General features: G+C 40.0%; 1 protein-coding gene across 2 annotated transcripts in view; it reads left to right on the forward strand.

Moving 5' to 3' along the window:
* Nucleotides 1–1,382: 1,382 nt before the first annotated feature.
* The window catches only part of LOC110445033 (xanthine dehydrogenase/oxidase-like), a 41,311-nt gene continuing 26,369 nt past the window's right edge, over nucleotides 1,383–16,324 (forward strand). Inside the window, exons 1-5 of one of the 2 annotated variants that reach the window (XM_021489394.1) lie at nucleotides 1,383–3,507; nucleotides 14,176–14,233; nucleotides 14,388–14,484; nucleotides 15,112–15,220; nucleotides 15,693–15,819. In XM_021489394.1, the coding sequence (XP_021345069.1) occupies nucleotides 3,445–3,507; nucleotides 14,176–14,233; nucleotides 14,388–14,484; nucleotides 15,112–15,220; nucleotides 15,693–15,819 (454 nt within the window). In that variant the 5' untranslated portion in view covers nucleotides 1,383–3,444. Of the gene's footprint in view, nucleotides 3,508–4,405; nucleotides 4,757–14,175; nucleotides 14,234–14,387; nucleotides 14,485–15,111; nucleotides 15,221–15,692; nucleotides 15,820–16,324 lie in introns of those variants that run through there. The other variant, XM_021489401.1, reaches the window with a different exon arrangement.

Raw genomic sequence — 16,324 nt, forward strand, 5'->3', positions numbered from 1 at the left:
GAGTAATATCGCGTTTGAAATTCACCAACTGTGTACTGAGGTAATTATTGAATAAATCAAAAGTTTCTTTAACTGTATCGTGTGTATCGCCGCCTACAGCTTCGTAAGCTTCGAATGCATTACCGTCACCGGCTGGGACGTCGCTCTCGCTCGTTATCTGTGATATAATTTCTTTTGTTATATATACCTTCTGTTAAAATCTCGTAATATGATTGGTTGAGAAAGATGTGAACATTTTCTCTGTTACTTGCTCGTTTTACAAAGATAAAGAAGACAGGGTGACATTCCAAAAAATATCACATGCGCCAAACGTATGCGTGCACGGTTCGTCCCAGTGCCAGGGTGTTATTCCAAAAATTGTTACATGCGCCGAATGTATGCGCCCTTGGTTCATCCCAGTGAAAACCTTTCTGAAACATTTGTCGACTACTGGCGATGCGTTTGTTAAAGCGTCTTTTTAACTTTGATTGTTTATTTGTACCAGACGACAAATGGACGGGATGGCAACAGGAAGGTTTGCCGCTGTTAACGAGCAGGATCTGCAGCCACGCATATTTTCACCCCTCGGAAAGCATTGTTGACCTCGGCTTCGTCTCGGTGTTGTGTACACACAGGTATACTGGTCAGGTAGCTCTAATTTATCACTGTAATTCCGGAATACTGGTACGGAATCCGGCTTTGTTTTTAATTCCGGATCTCCTGTCCGGAGACCGGCTTCTTTTGTCAATTTTATTAGTTGCGAGGTTGTTGTTTCCGGTGAATAAAGTGGAGGGAAACACATGTTCTTGTCAGCGTACTCTTTGTATTATAAGCGTACGGATCAACGCCTCATTATCACTGCAGGCGAGTTCCCCAAACTCAAAACGTTGACCCAACATGGTGGAGAATCCTCAGCTGTATTTGGTATGATTATCCTGCATATAATTGATATTTTATGAACGACTCTCCCGAACTTACTAACACGAGTGAACATGAGTGCCAAAATTGCCCACCACGTGTTATATGGGAATCTGCGCATACTATATATAATTGTTATATCTTAACTCATGGATGACTTTTGGACATAATGTAGAGTGATATAACTTTGAGTGTGGTTTTGGGCCCGGCACTTGCCGGTTGAGTTGTATTTTTGTTTAATTAACGTGCGTCAGATGTCAGGCAGATATTTACCACGTTTTGTTTCTTGAATGACTTTCTGTCCCGTGTTGCATGTTTGGATCCGTGATGACTGATGTGACTTATTTATAAATTGATCAACTCACCACTATGATTCCGGATAAAGTGTTGCATATTTTGAAAACTTACGATTTGGAGCTCGCTAATTTAGACTGTTCTTTTGTTTTGAGTGAGAACACGGACAGTGTTTCCCTTACATTAAAATGGACAAAAGCAAGCATGCCATATCGTAAACTAAATGTCATTACTTCAAAAGCGAGTGACAGTGTGCAGGCACCTCCTGTTCAAGTTATCAGGAAGCACAAGTCGCCGTCCCAACTCCGATATGACAGGAAACGAAGGAGGGAGTGGAAGCAGAGGAAAAGGTCTTCCCATGAAAAGAAACCGATGTCTCCTGATCATTCACCATATCCACGAGGATCAACTGGTGAGCCGTTCATACAACATGAAGATAAACATATTTGTAATACTGTGAGTGTGGAACCAGTTTGTGAGAAACTTGATGCAAAACCCAAGGTTCAACATCAACAGCCAACTACTTTTGCCCCAGTGCTACATAATGCTATTGTTCATCATGTATCATCTCATTCTGTGCCGTCTCCGGGACCACGTTTGAAAGCTGCTAGGTCAGTACCGACATCAGTCCCTGAAGCATGTGTTTCTATTGACAGCAAGGACATGCTAGCATTTTTAACAGGAAAAAGAAGCGATCTTCCTCAGAAGCTTGTGTATAAGTAGACATTTATCAAATTGAACACTTATTAACATAATGATTTGTGAATCTTAGATCGTGACATTCTAGAGGATACTTATTCATTTTTGATGGACGTTGTTCCCCAATGAAGCCTATAGTTACCTTGATCAACCATTATTATTTTATTTTTTTCCTTCACAAAGAATGTGCTTAAAATGAGTATTACATATGGATATATTTCATTGAATGCAGGAAACATAATGTATTGATTGCCATCTTCCCAATGTGTCAAGCCATTACAGTATCACTGGTATATAATGCATGTTAAAGATATTTGATGCACTTGTTCTGAGAAATAGATAGCCAAAGACAGATTGCAGACTATTGAGTATTTGGATTCAAACATGAAATATTGTGGTTGACTGTATTATATATGTTACCAAGCGTGTATGTGAGTGTTTGTACCTAGTAGCGCTTATAGGTGATTATAAGAGGGGTATGTGGTTACATATAGATTTTTTTTGATTTTCTACTATTTCTATGGCTTGTATGTATATCTGTTCTACTCTGGTTTATGCTCTGATGTGATTGTAGGATACACATTAGATACATATATCTATATCAAACTGTGTTTTCAAACCATGCTTATTAGTTGATAATGCTTACACTTGTGCTACCAGTCTACTACAAACTGAAGATGGTCATTTCAAAATGCATGTTATTATGATACTATACATGTATATTTTTCATTACCTTGTAATTCGTAACATCATATTTCTAAACATATCATTAGTTTTTAATATGAAATTAGTACTAAATTGGCGCTTCCTGACTAGTTCAAAAAAATTACTGGTACGGAATCCGGCTTTGTTTTTAATTCCGGATCTCCTGTCCGGAGACCGGCTTCTTTTGTCAATTTTATTAGTTGCGAGGTTGTTGTTTCCGGTGAATAAAGTGGAGGGAAACACATGTTCTTGTCAGCGTACGTACTCTTTGTATTATAAACGTACGGATCAACGCCTCATTATCACTGCAGGCGAGTTCCCCAAACTCAAAACGTTGACCCAACATCGGTTAACAATGCTTCCTTGGGGTGAAAATATGCAATATCACCCTCTCATGAATGTGATATTTATATAGAAGTGCATAGATAAACCGTCAAGACTCGAATGACTATGTTACCCTCAAACTACCTTTCTAACTCGATAGACACCCGTGTCGCCCCTGCAACACGTGCCGCACGTCACACGTTAACCGTCCCGCCTCTAGCGGCTGTAGCTACCTGTGTGATCACCTTGGCCACATATCCGGATACTAGTACACCTGTACTACCTGCGCTACATACATGACGGTATACCGTGGATATAATAAATATACCATATACACTGCTATGGATGACAAGCTAAAACAGAAATATACACTACCGGAAAACAAATTAAAAGGTCGTTACATCTCCTGTAATATAAAGGTATATGCAAAAGTTGTGAAAAAAACCCTGCATGAATGAGATGAACTTTCATAGCCGTCTGTGTCATATACACATAACCACATTATAACCATATGTTATTGCCCTGATGTTACTTAACATTATGGAGAAGACAGGGGACACACTAGTGTTTTATGTGAATCACGAAAAGGTGGGTGAGGACAGGTATTGTCTCATTGGTTTGATGGATATATATCATCTATATTTGTAAAAAAGTCGATCACATTTATTTCCAGAAAGGCAAGTGTGTTTATATTGATTTCATTATTTTCGTTAATTTTCTAAGATCAGGTCATCTCGTTGCATTTTTCCAGACGTAAATTTGTATATATATATAATAGGGTTATCAAACCGGTCGAATTTTGGTAACCGGTTACTCGAACAATCTTTCGATCGAGTAACTGGTTAATCGGTCAATCTGGTAATCAAACACTTTACAATGATATTATGCTATATCTTTATTTAAAACGTATTTAACCAAAAATATACATGTATATATTAATTAGCATGACACTTTACTCGCATATTTCAAACTAAACTCAGAAATTAGGTTCATGTTACCTCATGTAAGTATATTTCATGGACGACCAGCTCCTACCATTCTGGAAGGGGAAACATACCTTAAGTTTAATAATAAAATAGAATATAAGGGTCTGTATGCCTATCACAACAAAAAGCAAGAAAAAATCAAATGCAAATAGATTTTTATCAATCATTTACTTACTTAACTAAGCTGACATTGTTAATATATTTTTGGGTAAAGCCTTTAGAGCCATATATTTCTGTCGGATAACTTCACGTCTAAATTTATTCAAAATAGAAATGATCTGTCTTATTTACAGATGCCATGGTACTATGTACTTGTTTTTAAAAAAACGTGAAATATACGATGGAAATATTTTCTAAATTAATATAAACTTTGTACATGCATGAGTAAACAGGTAGACTCATATATATATATATATATATATATACCGATTCTGATTGATATATAGTTGCAGAACGAAAATAGTTATATGAAACAATTGTAATGTGCGTGTAACTGTAGTAAAATGTGATTATGAAAAAAAGTTGAAATAATACAATTATAATATTTCATGGACAACAGATGTCAGAATTACAGTAAGCCGGGATTCAATTACAGTTATCTTTACTTGAAATCATACGCGGTTTATTTGTTCTTAAGAACAAAATTTGATCGACAAACGTTTTAATACATGTTTGTTCATTTGTTGGCGGCATCCCTTTGTCATTTTTTTTACAATATAGTGCGATAGTACTAAAACAACACTAGCATGTCAGCCTGAACACTGTATTACGAAAACTATCTGATTTTTGTCTGCAGGTCTAAGCCAGGGATGGGGCACCCCAAATGAGTTAATAAATGTCCCGACTATTCGGTAATTGATTTTGATAACCGTCTCGTGGTCTTCCGACCGAGTATATATAACCGGTTAACAGGCTAACCGTATTTATGCTGCTATGTTATTGTATGTTTTACTCGCTGATTATGTGCTAGCTTTCTGTGATAGTGTATATGAATTGTTGTTATCTGTTTGCTTTTTATCATGTTTGTCGCAAAAATAGCGCTACAGCGCTAATATTTCTCTGTTTGATATATGCGAGGTTAAATAAAGTTTCTTGTATCTTGTATCTTGTAACCTTAATATATAAGTCAAATATATATATATATATATAGAAGTAACCAATATGTATAAAAGAAACAAAAATGCATTTTGATCTTCGTCGAGTTGTCCATTAGTATCGAAATTATTAAAGATAACGGCGTTAAGTTTTCTTTGGATTAAAATATTGTAGTCCCTGAAACTATTGGCGTTGGAGAATTGGAAATGCCAAAAATATTTGAACGATAGTAATTGAAATACCTAACGGTATTCTACCAAGAATCAAAACTCAATGCAATGATTCACATATATAGCTGTATATTTCCCGACCTGTCAAACGATTTAATGACCTCATATCGAATCACATAGTCCTCAGACACATTTCAAGTTTTAACATCCACATTAAGTAAGATAATGCAGAAATATTAGCCCACGTCTGTATTATATTGCGATGGATATGCATTGTTAGGTTGACGCATAGACGATGCTGATCCAGTATGAACTGTTAGATTTTGTACACATATCTGTTTTAATAGCATTACTCTTGTTTTAGTATATTATGAAGTACATGCATACATTGTGCGTTTATATATCTGATAAACTGTATGGTGGCTTTAAAATTATTTGTTGCACGAGTCAAGGAAACTAATTTATAATTTGTTTGATATTTATCCTGGGTTTCAGTTGTTTATCCTTACTGAACCATTTAGGTAAATGATTGATCACTTTTTTTTTTAAATTGATGATATGACTAACCGAAAAAAACCAGGATACAAGTTTATTTTGACATTTAAAATAATTAATAATGCGAATGTGGTAATTGTGGTGTTGAGTTACTAAAAATAAATAAGATATTTACGTAAATTACACTAATTATTTTATGTTGTACTGCATTTAAGACTTTTAAAGAATATGTTTCTGCATTATATTTAAAATTTCAAAACTGTTTTTATGTCATTTGATGTACATATTGAGCCAATAATTGACCTTTGCAAAAAAAACAATATGAAATATGTCAAAATTCACCAACAACGTGTGTCGGTCCTTGACTATTATTCATGTAATTGCTTATTAATTACAGTCAGAAGTTCAAGTAACACAATGGCTACTTGTATTACTCTGGGAGGTCTGCACAGTGTGTGTTCAGGTTATACAGGGACTACGTGTATTACTCTGGGAGGTCTGTACAGTGTGTGGTCAGGTTTCACAGGGACTATGTGTATAACTCTGGGAGGTCTGTTCAGTGTGTGTTCAGGTTACACAGGGACTACGTGTATTTCTCTGGGAGGTCTGTACAGTGTGTGGTCAGGTTTCACAGGGACTATGTGTATAACTCTGGGAGGTCTGTTCAGTGTGTGTTCAGGTTACACAGGGACTACGTGTATTACTCAGGGAGGTCTGTACAGTGTGTGGTCAGGTTACACAGGGACTACGTGTATTACTCTGGGAAGTCTGTACAGTGTGTGGTCAGGTTATAAAGGGACTACGTGTATTACTCTGGGAGGTCTGTACAGTGTTTGGTCAGGTTACACAGGGACTATGTGTATAACTTTGTTAATTACAGTCAGAAGTTCAAGTAACACAATGGCTACTTGGATTACTCTGGGAGGTCTGCACAGTGTGTGTTCAGGTTACACAGGGACTACGTGTATTACTCTGGGAGGTCTGCACAGTGTGTGTTCAGGTTACACAGGGACTACGTGCATTACTCTGGGAGGTCTGTACAGTGTGTGGTCAGGTTACAAAGGGACTATGTGCATAACTCTGGGAGGTCTGTACAGTGTGTGTTCAGGTTACACAGGGACTATGTGTATAACTCTGGGAGGTCTGTGCAGTGTGTGTTCAGGTTACACAGGGACTACGTGTATTACTCTGGGAGGTCTGTACAGTGTGTGGTCAGGTTACATAGAGACTACGTGTATTACTCTGGGAGGTCTGTACAGTGTGTGGTCAGGTTACATAGAGACTACGTGTATTACTCTGAGAGGTCTGTACAGTGTGTGGTCAGGTTACACAGGGACTATGTGTATAACTCTGGGAGGTCTGTGCAGTGTGTGTTCAGGTTACACAGGGACTACTTGTATTACTCTGGGAAGTGTGTACAGTGTGTGTTCAGGTTACACAGGGACTACGTGTATTACTCTGGAGGTCTGTACAGTGTGTGTTCAGGTTACACATGGACTACTTGTATTACTCTGGGAGGTCTGTGCAGTGTGTGTTCAGGTTACGCAGGGACTACGTGTATTACTCTGGTGGGAAGTGTGTACAGTGTGTGTTCAGGTAACACAGGGACTAATAGAATTACTCTGGGAAGTGTGTACAGTGTGTGGTCAGGTTACACAGGAACTACGTGTATAACTCTGGTAGGTCTGTACAGTGTGTGTTCAGGTTGCACAGGGACTACTTGTATTACTCTGTGAGGTCTGTACAGTGTGTGGTCAGGTTATACAGGGACTACGTGTATTACTCTGGAGGTCTGTACAGTGTCTGTTCAGGTTACACATGGACTACTTGTATTGCTCTGGGAGGTCTGTGCAGTGTGTGTTCAGGCTACACAGGGACTACGTGTATTACTGTGGGAGGTCTGTACAGTTTGTGGTCATGTACAGTGTGTGGTCAGGTTACACAGGGACTATGTGTATAACTCTGGAAGGTCTGTACAGTGTGTGGTCAGTTTACACAGGGACTACGTGTATTACTGTGGGAGGTCTGTACAGTTTGTGGTCAGGTTATAAAGGGACTACGTGTATTGCTCTGGGAGGTCTGTACAGTGTGTGTTCAGGTTACACAGGGACTACTTGTATTACTCTGGGAGGTCTGTGCAGTGTGTGTTCAGGTTACACAGGGACTACGTGTATAACTCTGGGAGGTCTGTACAGTGTGTGTTCAGGTTACACAGGAACTACTTGTATTACTCTGAGAGGTCTGTACAGCGTGTGTTCAGGTTACACAGGGACTACGTGTATTACCCTGGGAGGTCTGTACAGTGTGTGGTCAGGTTACAAAGGGACTATGTGCATAACTCTGGGAGGTCTGTACAGTGTGTGTTCAGGTTACGCAGGGACTACGTGTATTACTCTGGGAGGTCTGTACAGTGTGTGGTCAGGTTACACAGGGACTACGTGTATTACTCTGGGAGGTCTGTACAGTGTGTGGTCAGGTTACACAGGGACTACGTGTATTACTCTGGGAGGTCTGTACAGTGTGTGGTCAGGTTACACAGGGACTACGTGTATTACTCTGGGAGGTCTGTACAGTGTGTGGTCAGGTTACACAGGGACTACGTGTATTACTCTGGGAGGTCTGTACAGTGTGTGGTCAGGTTACACAGGGACTACGTGTATTACTCTGGGAGGTCTGTACAGTGTGTGGTCAGGTTACACAGGGACTACGTGTATTACTCTGGGAGGTCTGTACAGTGTGTGGTCAGGTTACACAGGGACTACGTGTATTACTCTGGGAGGTCTGTACAGTGTGTGGTCAGGTTACACAGGGACTACGTGTATTACTCTGGGAGGTCTGTACAGTGTGTGGTCAGGTTACACAGGGACTACGTGTATTACTCTGGGAGGTCTGTACAGTGTGTGGTCAGGTTACACAGGGACTACGTGTATTACTCTGGGAGGTCTGTACAGTGTGTGGTCAGGTTACACAGGGACTACGTGTATTACTCTGGGAGGTCTGTACAGTGTGTGGTCAGGTTACACAGGGACTACGTGTATTACTCTGGGAGGTCTGTACAGTGTGTGGTCAGGTTACACAGGGACTACGTGTATTACTCTGGGAGGTCTGTACAGTGTGTGGTCAGGTTACACAGGGACTACGTGTATTACTCTGGGAGGTCTGTACAGTGTGTGGTCAGGTTACACAGGGACTACGTGTATTACTCTGGGAGGTCTGTACAGTGTGTGGTCAGGTTACACAGGGACTACGTGTATTACTCTGGGAGGTCTGTACAGTGTGTGGTCAGGTTACACAGGGACTACGTGTATTACTCTGGGAGGTCTGTACAGTGTGTGGTCAGGTTACACAGGGACTACGTGTATTACTCTGGGAGGTCTGTACAGTGTGTGGTCAGGTTACACAGGGACTACGTGTATTACTCTGGGAGGTCTGTACAGTGTGTGGTCAGGTTACACAGGGACTACGTGTATTACTCTGGGAGGTCTGTACAGTGTGTGGTCAGGTTACACAGGGACTACGTGTATTACTCTGGGAGGTCTGTACAGTGTGTGGTCAGGTTACACAGGGACTACGTGTATTACTCTGGGAGGTCTGTACAGTGTGTGGTCAGGTTACACAGGGACTACGTGTATTACTCTGGGAGGTCTGTACAGTGTGTGGTCAGGTTACACAGGGACTACGTGTATTACTCTGGGAGGTCTGTACAGTGTGTGGTCAGGTTACACAGGGACTACGTGTATTACTCTGGGAGGTCTGTACAGTGTGTGGTCAGGTTACACAGGGACTACGTGTATTACTCTGGGAGGTCTGTACAGTGTGTGGTCAGGTTACACAGGGACTACGTGTATTACTCTGGGAGGTCTGTACAGTGTGTGGTCAGGTTACACAGGGACTACGTGTATTACTCTGGGAGGTCTGTACAGTGTGTGGTCAGGTTACACAGGGACTACGTGTATTACTCTGGGAGGTCTGTACAGTGTGTGGTCAGGTTACACAGGGACTACGTGTATTACTCTGGGAGGTCTGTACAGTGTGTGGTCAGGTTACACAGGGACTACGTGTATTACTCTGGGAGGTCTGTACAGTGTGTGGTCAGGTTACACAGGGACTACGTGTATTACTCTGGGAGGTCTGTACAGTGTGTGGTCAGGTTACACAGGGACTACGTGTATTACTCTGGGAGGTCTGTACAGTGTGTGGTCAGGTTACACAGGGACTACGTGTATTACTCTGGGAGGTCTGTACAGTGTGTGGTCAGGTTACACAGGGACTACGTGTATTACTCTGGGAGGTCTGTACAGTGTGTGGTCAGGTTACACAGGGACTACGTGTATTACTCTGGGAGGTCTGTACAGTGTGTGGTCAGGTTACACAGGGACTACGTGTATTACTCTGGGAGGTCTGTACAGTGTGTGGTCAGGTTACACAGGGACTACGTGTATTACTCTGGGAGGTCTGTACAGTGTGTGGTCAGGTTACACAGGGACTACGTGTATTACTCTGGGAGGTCTGTACAGTGTGTGGTCAGGTTACACAGGGACTACGTGTATTACTCTGGGAGGTCTGTACAGTGTGTGGTCAGGTTACACAGGGACTACGTGTATTACTCTGGGAGGTCTGTACAGTGTGTGGTCAGGTTACACAGGGACTACGTGTATTACTCTGGGAGGTCTGTACAGTGTGTGGTCAGGTTACACAGGGACTACGTGTATAACTCTGGGAGGTCTGTACAGTGTGTGTTCAGGTTACACAGGGACTACTTGTATTACTCTGGGAGGTCTGTACAGTGTGTGTTCAGGTTACACAGGGACTACTTGTATTACTCTGAGAGGTCTGTACCGTGTGTGGTCAGGTTACAAAGGGACTACGTGTATAACTCTGGGAGGTTTGTACAGTGTGTGGTCAGGTTACACAGGGACTACGTGTATTACTCTGGGAGGTCTGTACAGTGTGTGGTCAGGTTACAAAGGGACTACGTGTATGACTCTGGGAGGTTTGTACAGTGTGTGGTCAGGTTACACAGGGACTACTTGTATTACTCTGGGAGGGCTGTACAGTGTGTGTTCAGGTTACACAGGGACTACTTGCATTACTCTGGGATGTCTGTACAGTGTATGATCAGGTTACACAGGGACTACTTGTATTACTCTGGGAGGTCTGTACAGTGTGTGATCAGGTTACACAGGGACTACTTGTATTACTCTGGAAGGTCTGTACAGTGTGTGTTCAGGTTACACAGGTACTACTTGCATTACTCTGGGATGTCTGTACAGTGTGTGATCAGGTTACACAGGGACTACTTGCATTACTCTGGGATGTCTGTACAGTGTATGATCAGGTTACACAGGGACTACTTGTATTACTCTGGGAGGTCTGTACAGTGTTTGGTCAGGTTACACAGGGACTACGTGTATTACTCTGGAAGGTCTGTATAGTGTATGGTCAGGTTACACAGGGACTACGTGTATTACTCTGGAAGGTCTGTATAGTGTATGGTCAGGTTACACAGGGACTACGTGTATTACTCTGGGAGGTCTGTACAGTGTGTGTTCAGGTTACACAAGGACTACTTGTATTACTCTGAATAACTCTGGGAGGTCTGTACAGTGTGTGGTCAGGTTATAAAGGGACTACGTGTATTACTCTGGGATGTCTGTACAGTGTATGATCAGGTTACACAGGGACTACTTGTATTACTCTGGGAGGTCTGTACAGTGTTTGGTCAGGTTACACAGGGACTACGTGTATTACTGTGGGAGGTCTGTACAGTTTGTGGTCAGGTTATAAAGGGACTACGTGTATTACTCTGGGATGTCTGTACAGTGTATGATCAGGTTACACAGGGACTACTTGTATTACTCTGAGAGGTCTGTACCGTGTGTGGTCAGGTTACAAAGGGACTACGTGTATAACTCTGGGAGGTTTGTACAGTGTGTGGTCAGGTTACACAGGGACTATGTGTATAACTCTGGGGGGTCTGTACAGTGTGTGTTCAGGTTACACAGGGACTATGTGTATAACTCTGGGAGGTCTGTACAGTGTGTGTTCAGGTTACACAAGGACTACTTGTATTACTCTGAGAGGTCTGCACAGTGTGTGTTCAGGTTACACAGGGACTACGTGTATTACTCTGGGAGGTCTGTACAGTGTGTGGTCAGGTTACACAGGGACTACTTGTATTACTCTGAGAGGTCTGTACAGTGTGTGGTCAGGTTACACAGGGACTACGTGTATTACTCTGGAAGGTCTGTATAGTGTGTGGTCAGGTTACACAGGGACTACGTGTATTACTCTGGAAGGTCTGTACAGTGTATGCTCGGGTTACACAGGGACTACGTGTATTACTCTGGAAGGTCTGTACAGTGTATGCTCGGGTTACACAGGGACTACGTGTATTACTCTGGAAGGTCTGTATAGTGCGTGGTCAGGTTACACAGGGACTACGTGTATTACGCTGGAAGGTCTGTACAGTGTGTGTTCAGGTTACACAGGGACAACTTGTATTACTCTGAGAGGTCTGTACAGTGTGTGGTCAGGTTACACATGGACTACGTGTATAACTCTGGGAGGTCTGTACAGTTAATGTTCTTTGTATCGATATAACCCGCACATGATCCATTTATCTGATATTCTGCTTCAGAACAATAAGTGTGCATATTATATAGTGTACATACTGTGTCGTTTCAAATCTATGGGGCTACATAAAATCGATGCTTATACCACACATACAAATATGTTTACTACAAATATATTTATGCATCTGCTCACTGTACCAAGAAACGATACAACACGGAATATGAATGAAAAAGAAACCCTCAATGAGGGTGTCGAAGTACAGTCACACATCATCTAGAGACCACATACATTATCTGGTGATCTCTATCAAATTAAACTGTGTTTAAGTGTCGAGAGCCTACTTTAAAATTCCCTATATCAGGTACTTAAATTTTAGTATGGAAGAAAGATCACTTGAAAATTCCTCATAAATTATTTATATTTTAATTGAGCATGTATTCGGAGACGATATGAGACCACTTCAGACATTTCCCGGATGCGGTCTCTGAATACATGTATGAATGTATACGTATTGACCACAAAGCTTAATAACAAACAATGACATAACACAAACAGCAGAATTAAGCTAATAAAGAAGGCGGGACAGGTAAAATGATGACAGGTAGTTGTGATTAGTTCTGATTTATACAATTTCTATTTACCCAATAATATGCTATGACAAATACAATTTGTTATTGAGATTCACAGATGACAGGCAATGATAAATTTGTTTGTTTCGACATTTACATAGCAAAGCTGTAACTGTACGTTTGCATAGTATACCTACACAACGTAATAACTATTGATGCGAAAGAACATATTAACATTGAGATTCATGTATCATATCAAACCATTACGATATAAACACTACATTTATGTACCTAATTGAAACGTATAACAAATTTGTAATAAACAGTGAGACAACACGTAATAAACGTGTACACGAATAACAATACCTCATAAAGATACTTATAATTTTCATTTATTTCTTTTTCTAGGATACTATATATAGGAAATTAAAAGTGCGAAACCTATGCTAATGTGAACCTGAAAAAAGTATGAATTATGAACATGTGAATTTCTAGTTTGCGATTCTCTCAATTATTTTCACGTTTACAGGCTGTCAAAAATGTGATATCACATTATATAAAATATTCACAGCTGTGTTGTTTTCGTAGATTCCTTTTAGAGTGAAATTCGTCAAAATATGTACATTCTGTACATCAGGCTTGTCTGTAAAACACTCTTCTATTTCCTCAACAGATTTTCGTTTTTACCGGTAAAATAACCAAGTATTACCAATAAAGATACTACTACTAAAATGACCTCGTATGACATGTACAATTAGCATGTATTACTAGCAAAACTACCAGGTATAACAGGTAAAATATTAATAATAATAGTTATAATTATTCGAGGTTTTTTATATTCTGTACCTCTTTATCACAACCGCGTTCGTAGGTTGCCTCTAAGAGGTTCACAAATAATTATTATCCGTGTTTATAGGGCCTTTGCAACCAGCCAATATCTTTCTCAACTCCCTGAGGAGCATACAGCCGTTGCTGCCATATCGGCGCTCACAGCTAGCAATCTACAATTATAGCACTTCTCAACCACGTATCCATTTACAGCTAAGTAGACTAGAACACGCGGAGTAAAATTTCTTGTTTTAAGACAAGACAGTGCTGTGACGTGACTCGAACCCGCAACACTTCGGTTACGAGCCCGGCGTCCTACCACTAGACTACACTGCCTCTAATGATTATCATAACCAAATTACACTATATAACAATGTATTACTAATACAATACCATGTATTCTCAGTAATTGTACATGTGCCATGTGTTACTGGTAACATTATGTTGTATGCTGTATCAAATTTTAAATTTTGAAGACGAATATCTCATATAACTTTCCTTATCGATTCATGTGTCATATACTTTTACTAATTTTAGGTCGTGGAAAATAAACCAGATCCAACAACAACCTTGCTCCATTACCTCCGACGGCACCGTATCCTTATCATTGATTGGCAGCATGTCACAGGGATATCAGACAGCATGGTCATATACCCACTGTAACAGAACTGATATAAAAAGGAGAAAACATTCCCAGATCTCAATTATATAAAGAGCTGTTTTATTTCTTTTTCCTTAATTATTCTCAGTTAAACTAACAGGGACGAAGAACGCTTGTAATCAGGGAGGATGTGGATCGTGTACCGTCATGCTGTCATGGTGGGACAAAACCGAACAGCAAGTCAAGTATCCTTAATGTGAACTGACAACGTTGTTGACTTCTCATGCTTAAGCCTATGGACCAACGCTACGATGCTTGCTAGCTATTGTGAAATGCTCCTTTCCTAAATATTTTTTTTTGACACAATACACTTCTAATTCTGCTTCGAACCACTTCTTTGCTTGAGTTAGAATTTATGAAATAAACCATAAATATATAAAATTGATTCATTTTAAAGCCAAAGTCATGGCCCACTTATTGCAGCATATATCCCCCTTCTTGTTAGACTTATATATTATTATTTTTTATTCCAAAGTGAAATTGTAATTCGTCCGTTTAAAGATTCACCCATTTAAATGGGGACAAAAGGGCCAGGAAATGGGAGGCTTGACTCTCTAGATGTTTTTTTTTAATATTTGATGAATTACTAATTGCTAATCACAACTCTCCTTTTAGTATAACATGTAGCGAACTATAAATGTTTCAACAGCATCACTATGTGGTTATACTGTTTATTCGATCATGTTTTGTTTACAAATATAAATGGTCTGTAAACTAGTAATATGCAGAATTAGAAAGGGATTGTTTGGGTGATTTTTCGTTAAAAGATGTATGTTTCAAAAGTTCATCTTAAAGTCTTAACCTTTCATTAGACATGCCAATGTAAATGCTTGCCTCGTTTTGGTATGTCATCTCCATGGCTACGCCGTAACGACGGTGGAAGGGGTGGGTAGCACGCAGAGGGGGCTCAATGGGATACAGGTAGGTCTGAAATTGATATGTTTATAGCAATGCCCAAAATACTATGTGGCTATTCAGTATTATATACAAGATATTTGTTGTGAACTACTGATGCATTGTACCAGTTAAGATATTGGTAACAGAGATTACAACAGCGATTACTTAAGTGATTAACATCCCTCGTACGATGACAGTTAAATGTGTTACATAAAACCTTTGAGAGCCTGTCAAAATCATAGGTTAAATATTGTTCTAACTATTTATATAGACGACAAATACATAGACTAGTGCTCACATAACTGATTGGCTTGATCGAGATTACTTAGACAGAACAATGACAAGATTCTGTTATATATTTTCTGAAGTAATTTGAGGAAATACATACATATGAATCATACTTATTAATGACACTTGTAAGTGTAATAGTCTGTACTAAATTTTACAGTCTCCAATGTTTATTGAGTATTAAGAGTTTAAGATCCTGTTATTGCAGACAAGTTTGATGGAGTCGTTTGGCCTCCAATGTGGCTTCTGTACTCCGGGTATGGTGATGACAATGCACACCCTGCTACAACAGAACACCAACCCTTCACAGGAATCACTGGAGAAGGTACTTGAAGGTACGTTTGTTTTGTAACTTTTATAGTTGTTCCCTGTTAAAATTCAATCGTAAGCAGATATTTCTATAGATGCCTATACATATGCAAGACCACACACTTGTGTTTTTCTAACGAATCAGAAAGCACGAGTTTATTGCGCGGACGAATATATTCACGAGTGCGTGGAGCGCATGAGTGAATATATATACGTCCGCGCAATAAATGAGTGCTTTATAATACGTTAGAAAAACACAAGTGTGTGGTCTTGCTTTTATCACATACCTTCCGTATTTGGTAGAGATCGATACAAAGATTTTATAAACTTTGATACTTTTTGCAAATACCGGGAACTTTTCAGTTTGCCATGACAAGATGGTTCCCATAAAAAGTATTTCCGGCTAGTAGGTAAATACAGCATTCCGTATTGCACATGTGCAATACAGAACGTTGTATTTCATGGTCTGAAAATTGCTTGTATTACTATAACAAGATTCAGATATGTGATAAAGTGTGATATCAGCCACTA

The sequence above is a fragment of the Mizuhopecten yessoensis genome, unplaced genomic scaffold, assembly GCF_002113885.1.
Source record: "Mizuhopecten yessoensis strain PY_sf001 unplaced genomic scaffold, ASM211388v2 scaffold2073, whole genome shotgun sequence".
Lineage (NCBI taxonomy): Eukaryota > Metazoa > Mollusca > Bivalvia > Pectinida > Pectinidae > Mizuhopecten > Mizuhopecten yessoensis.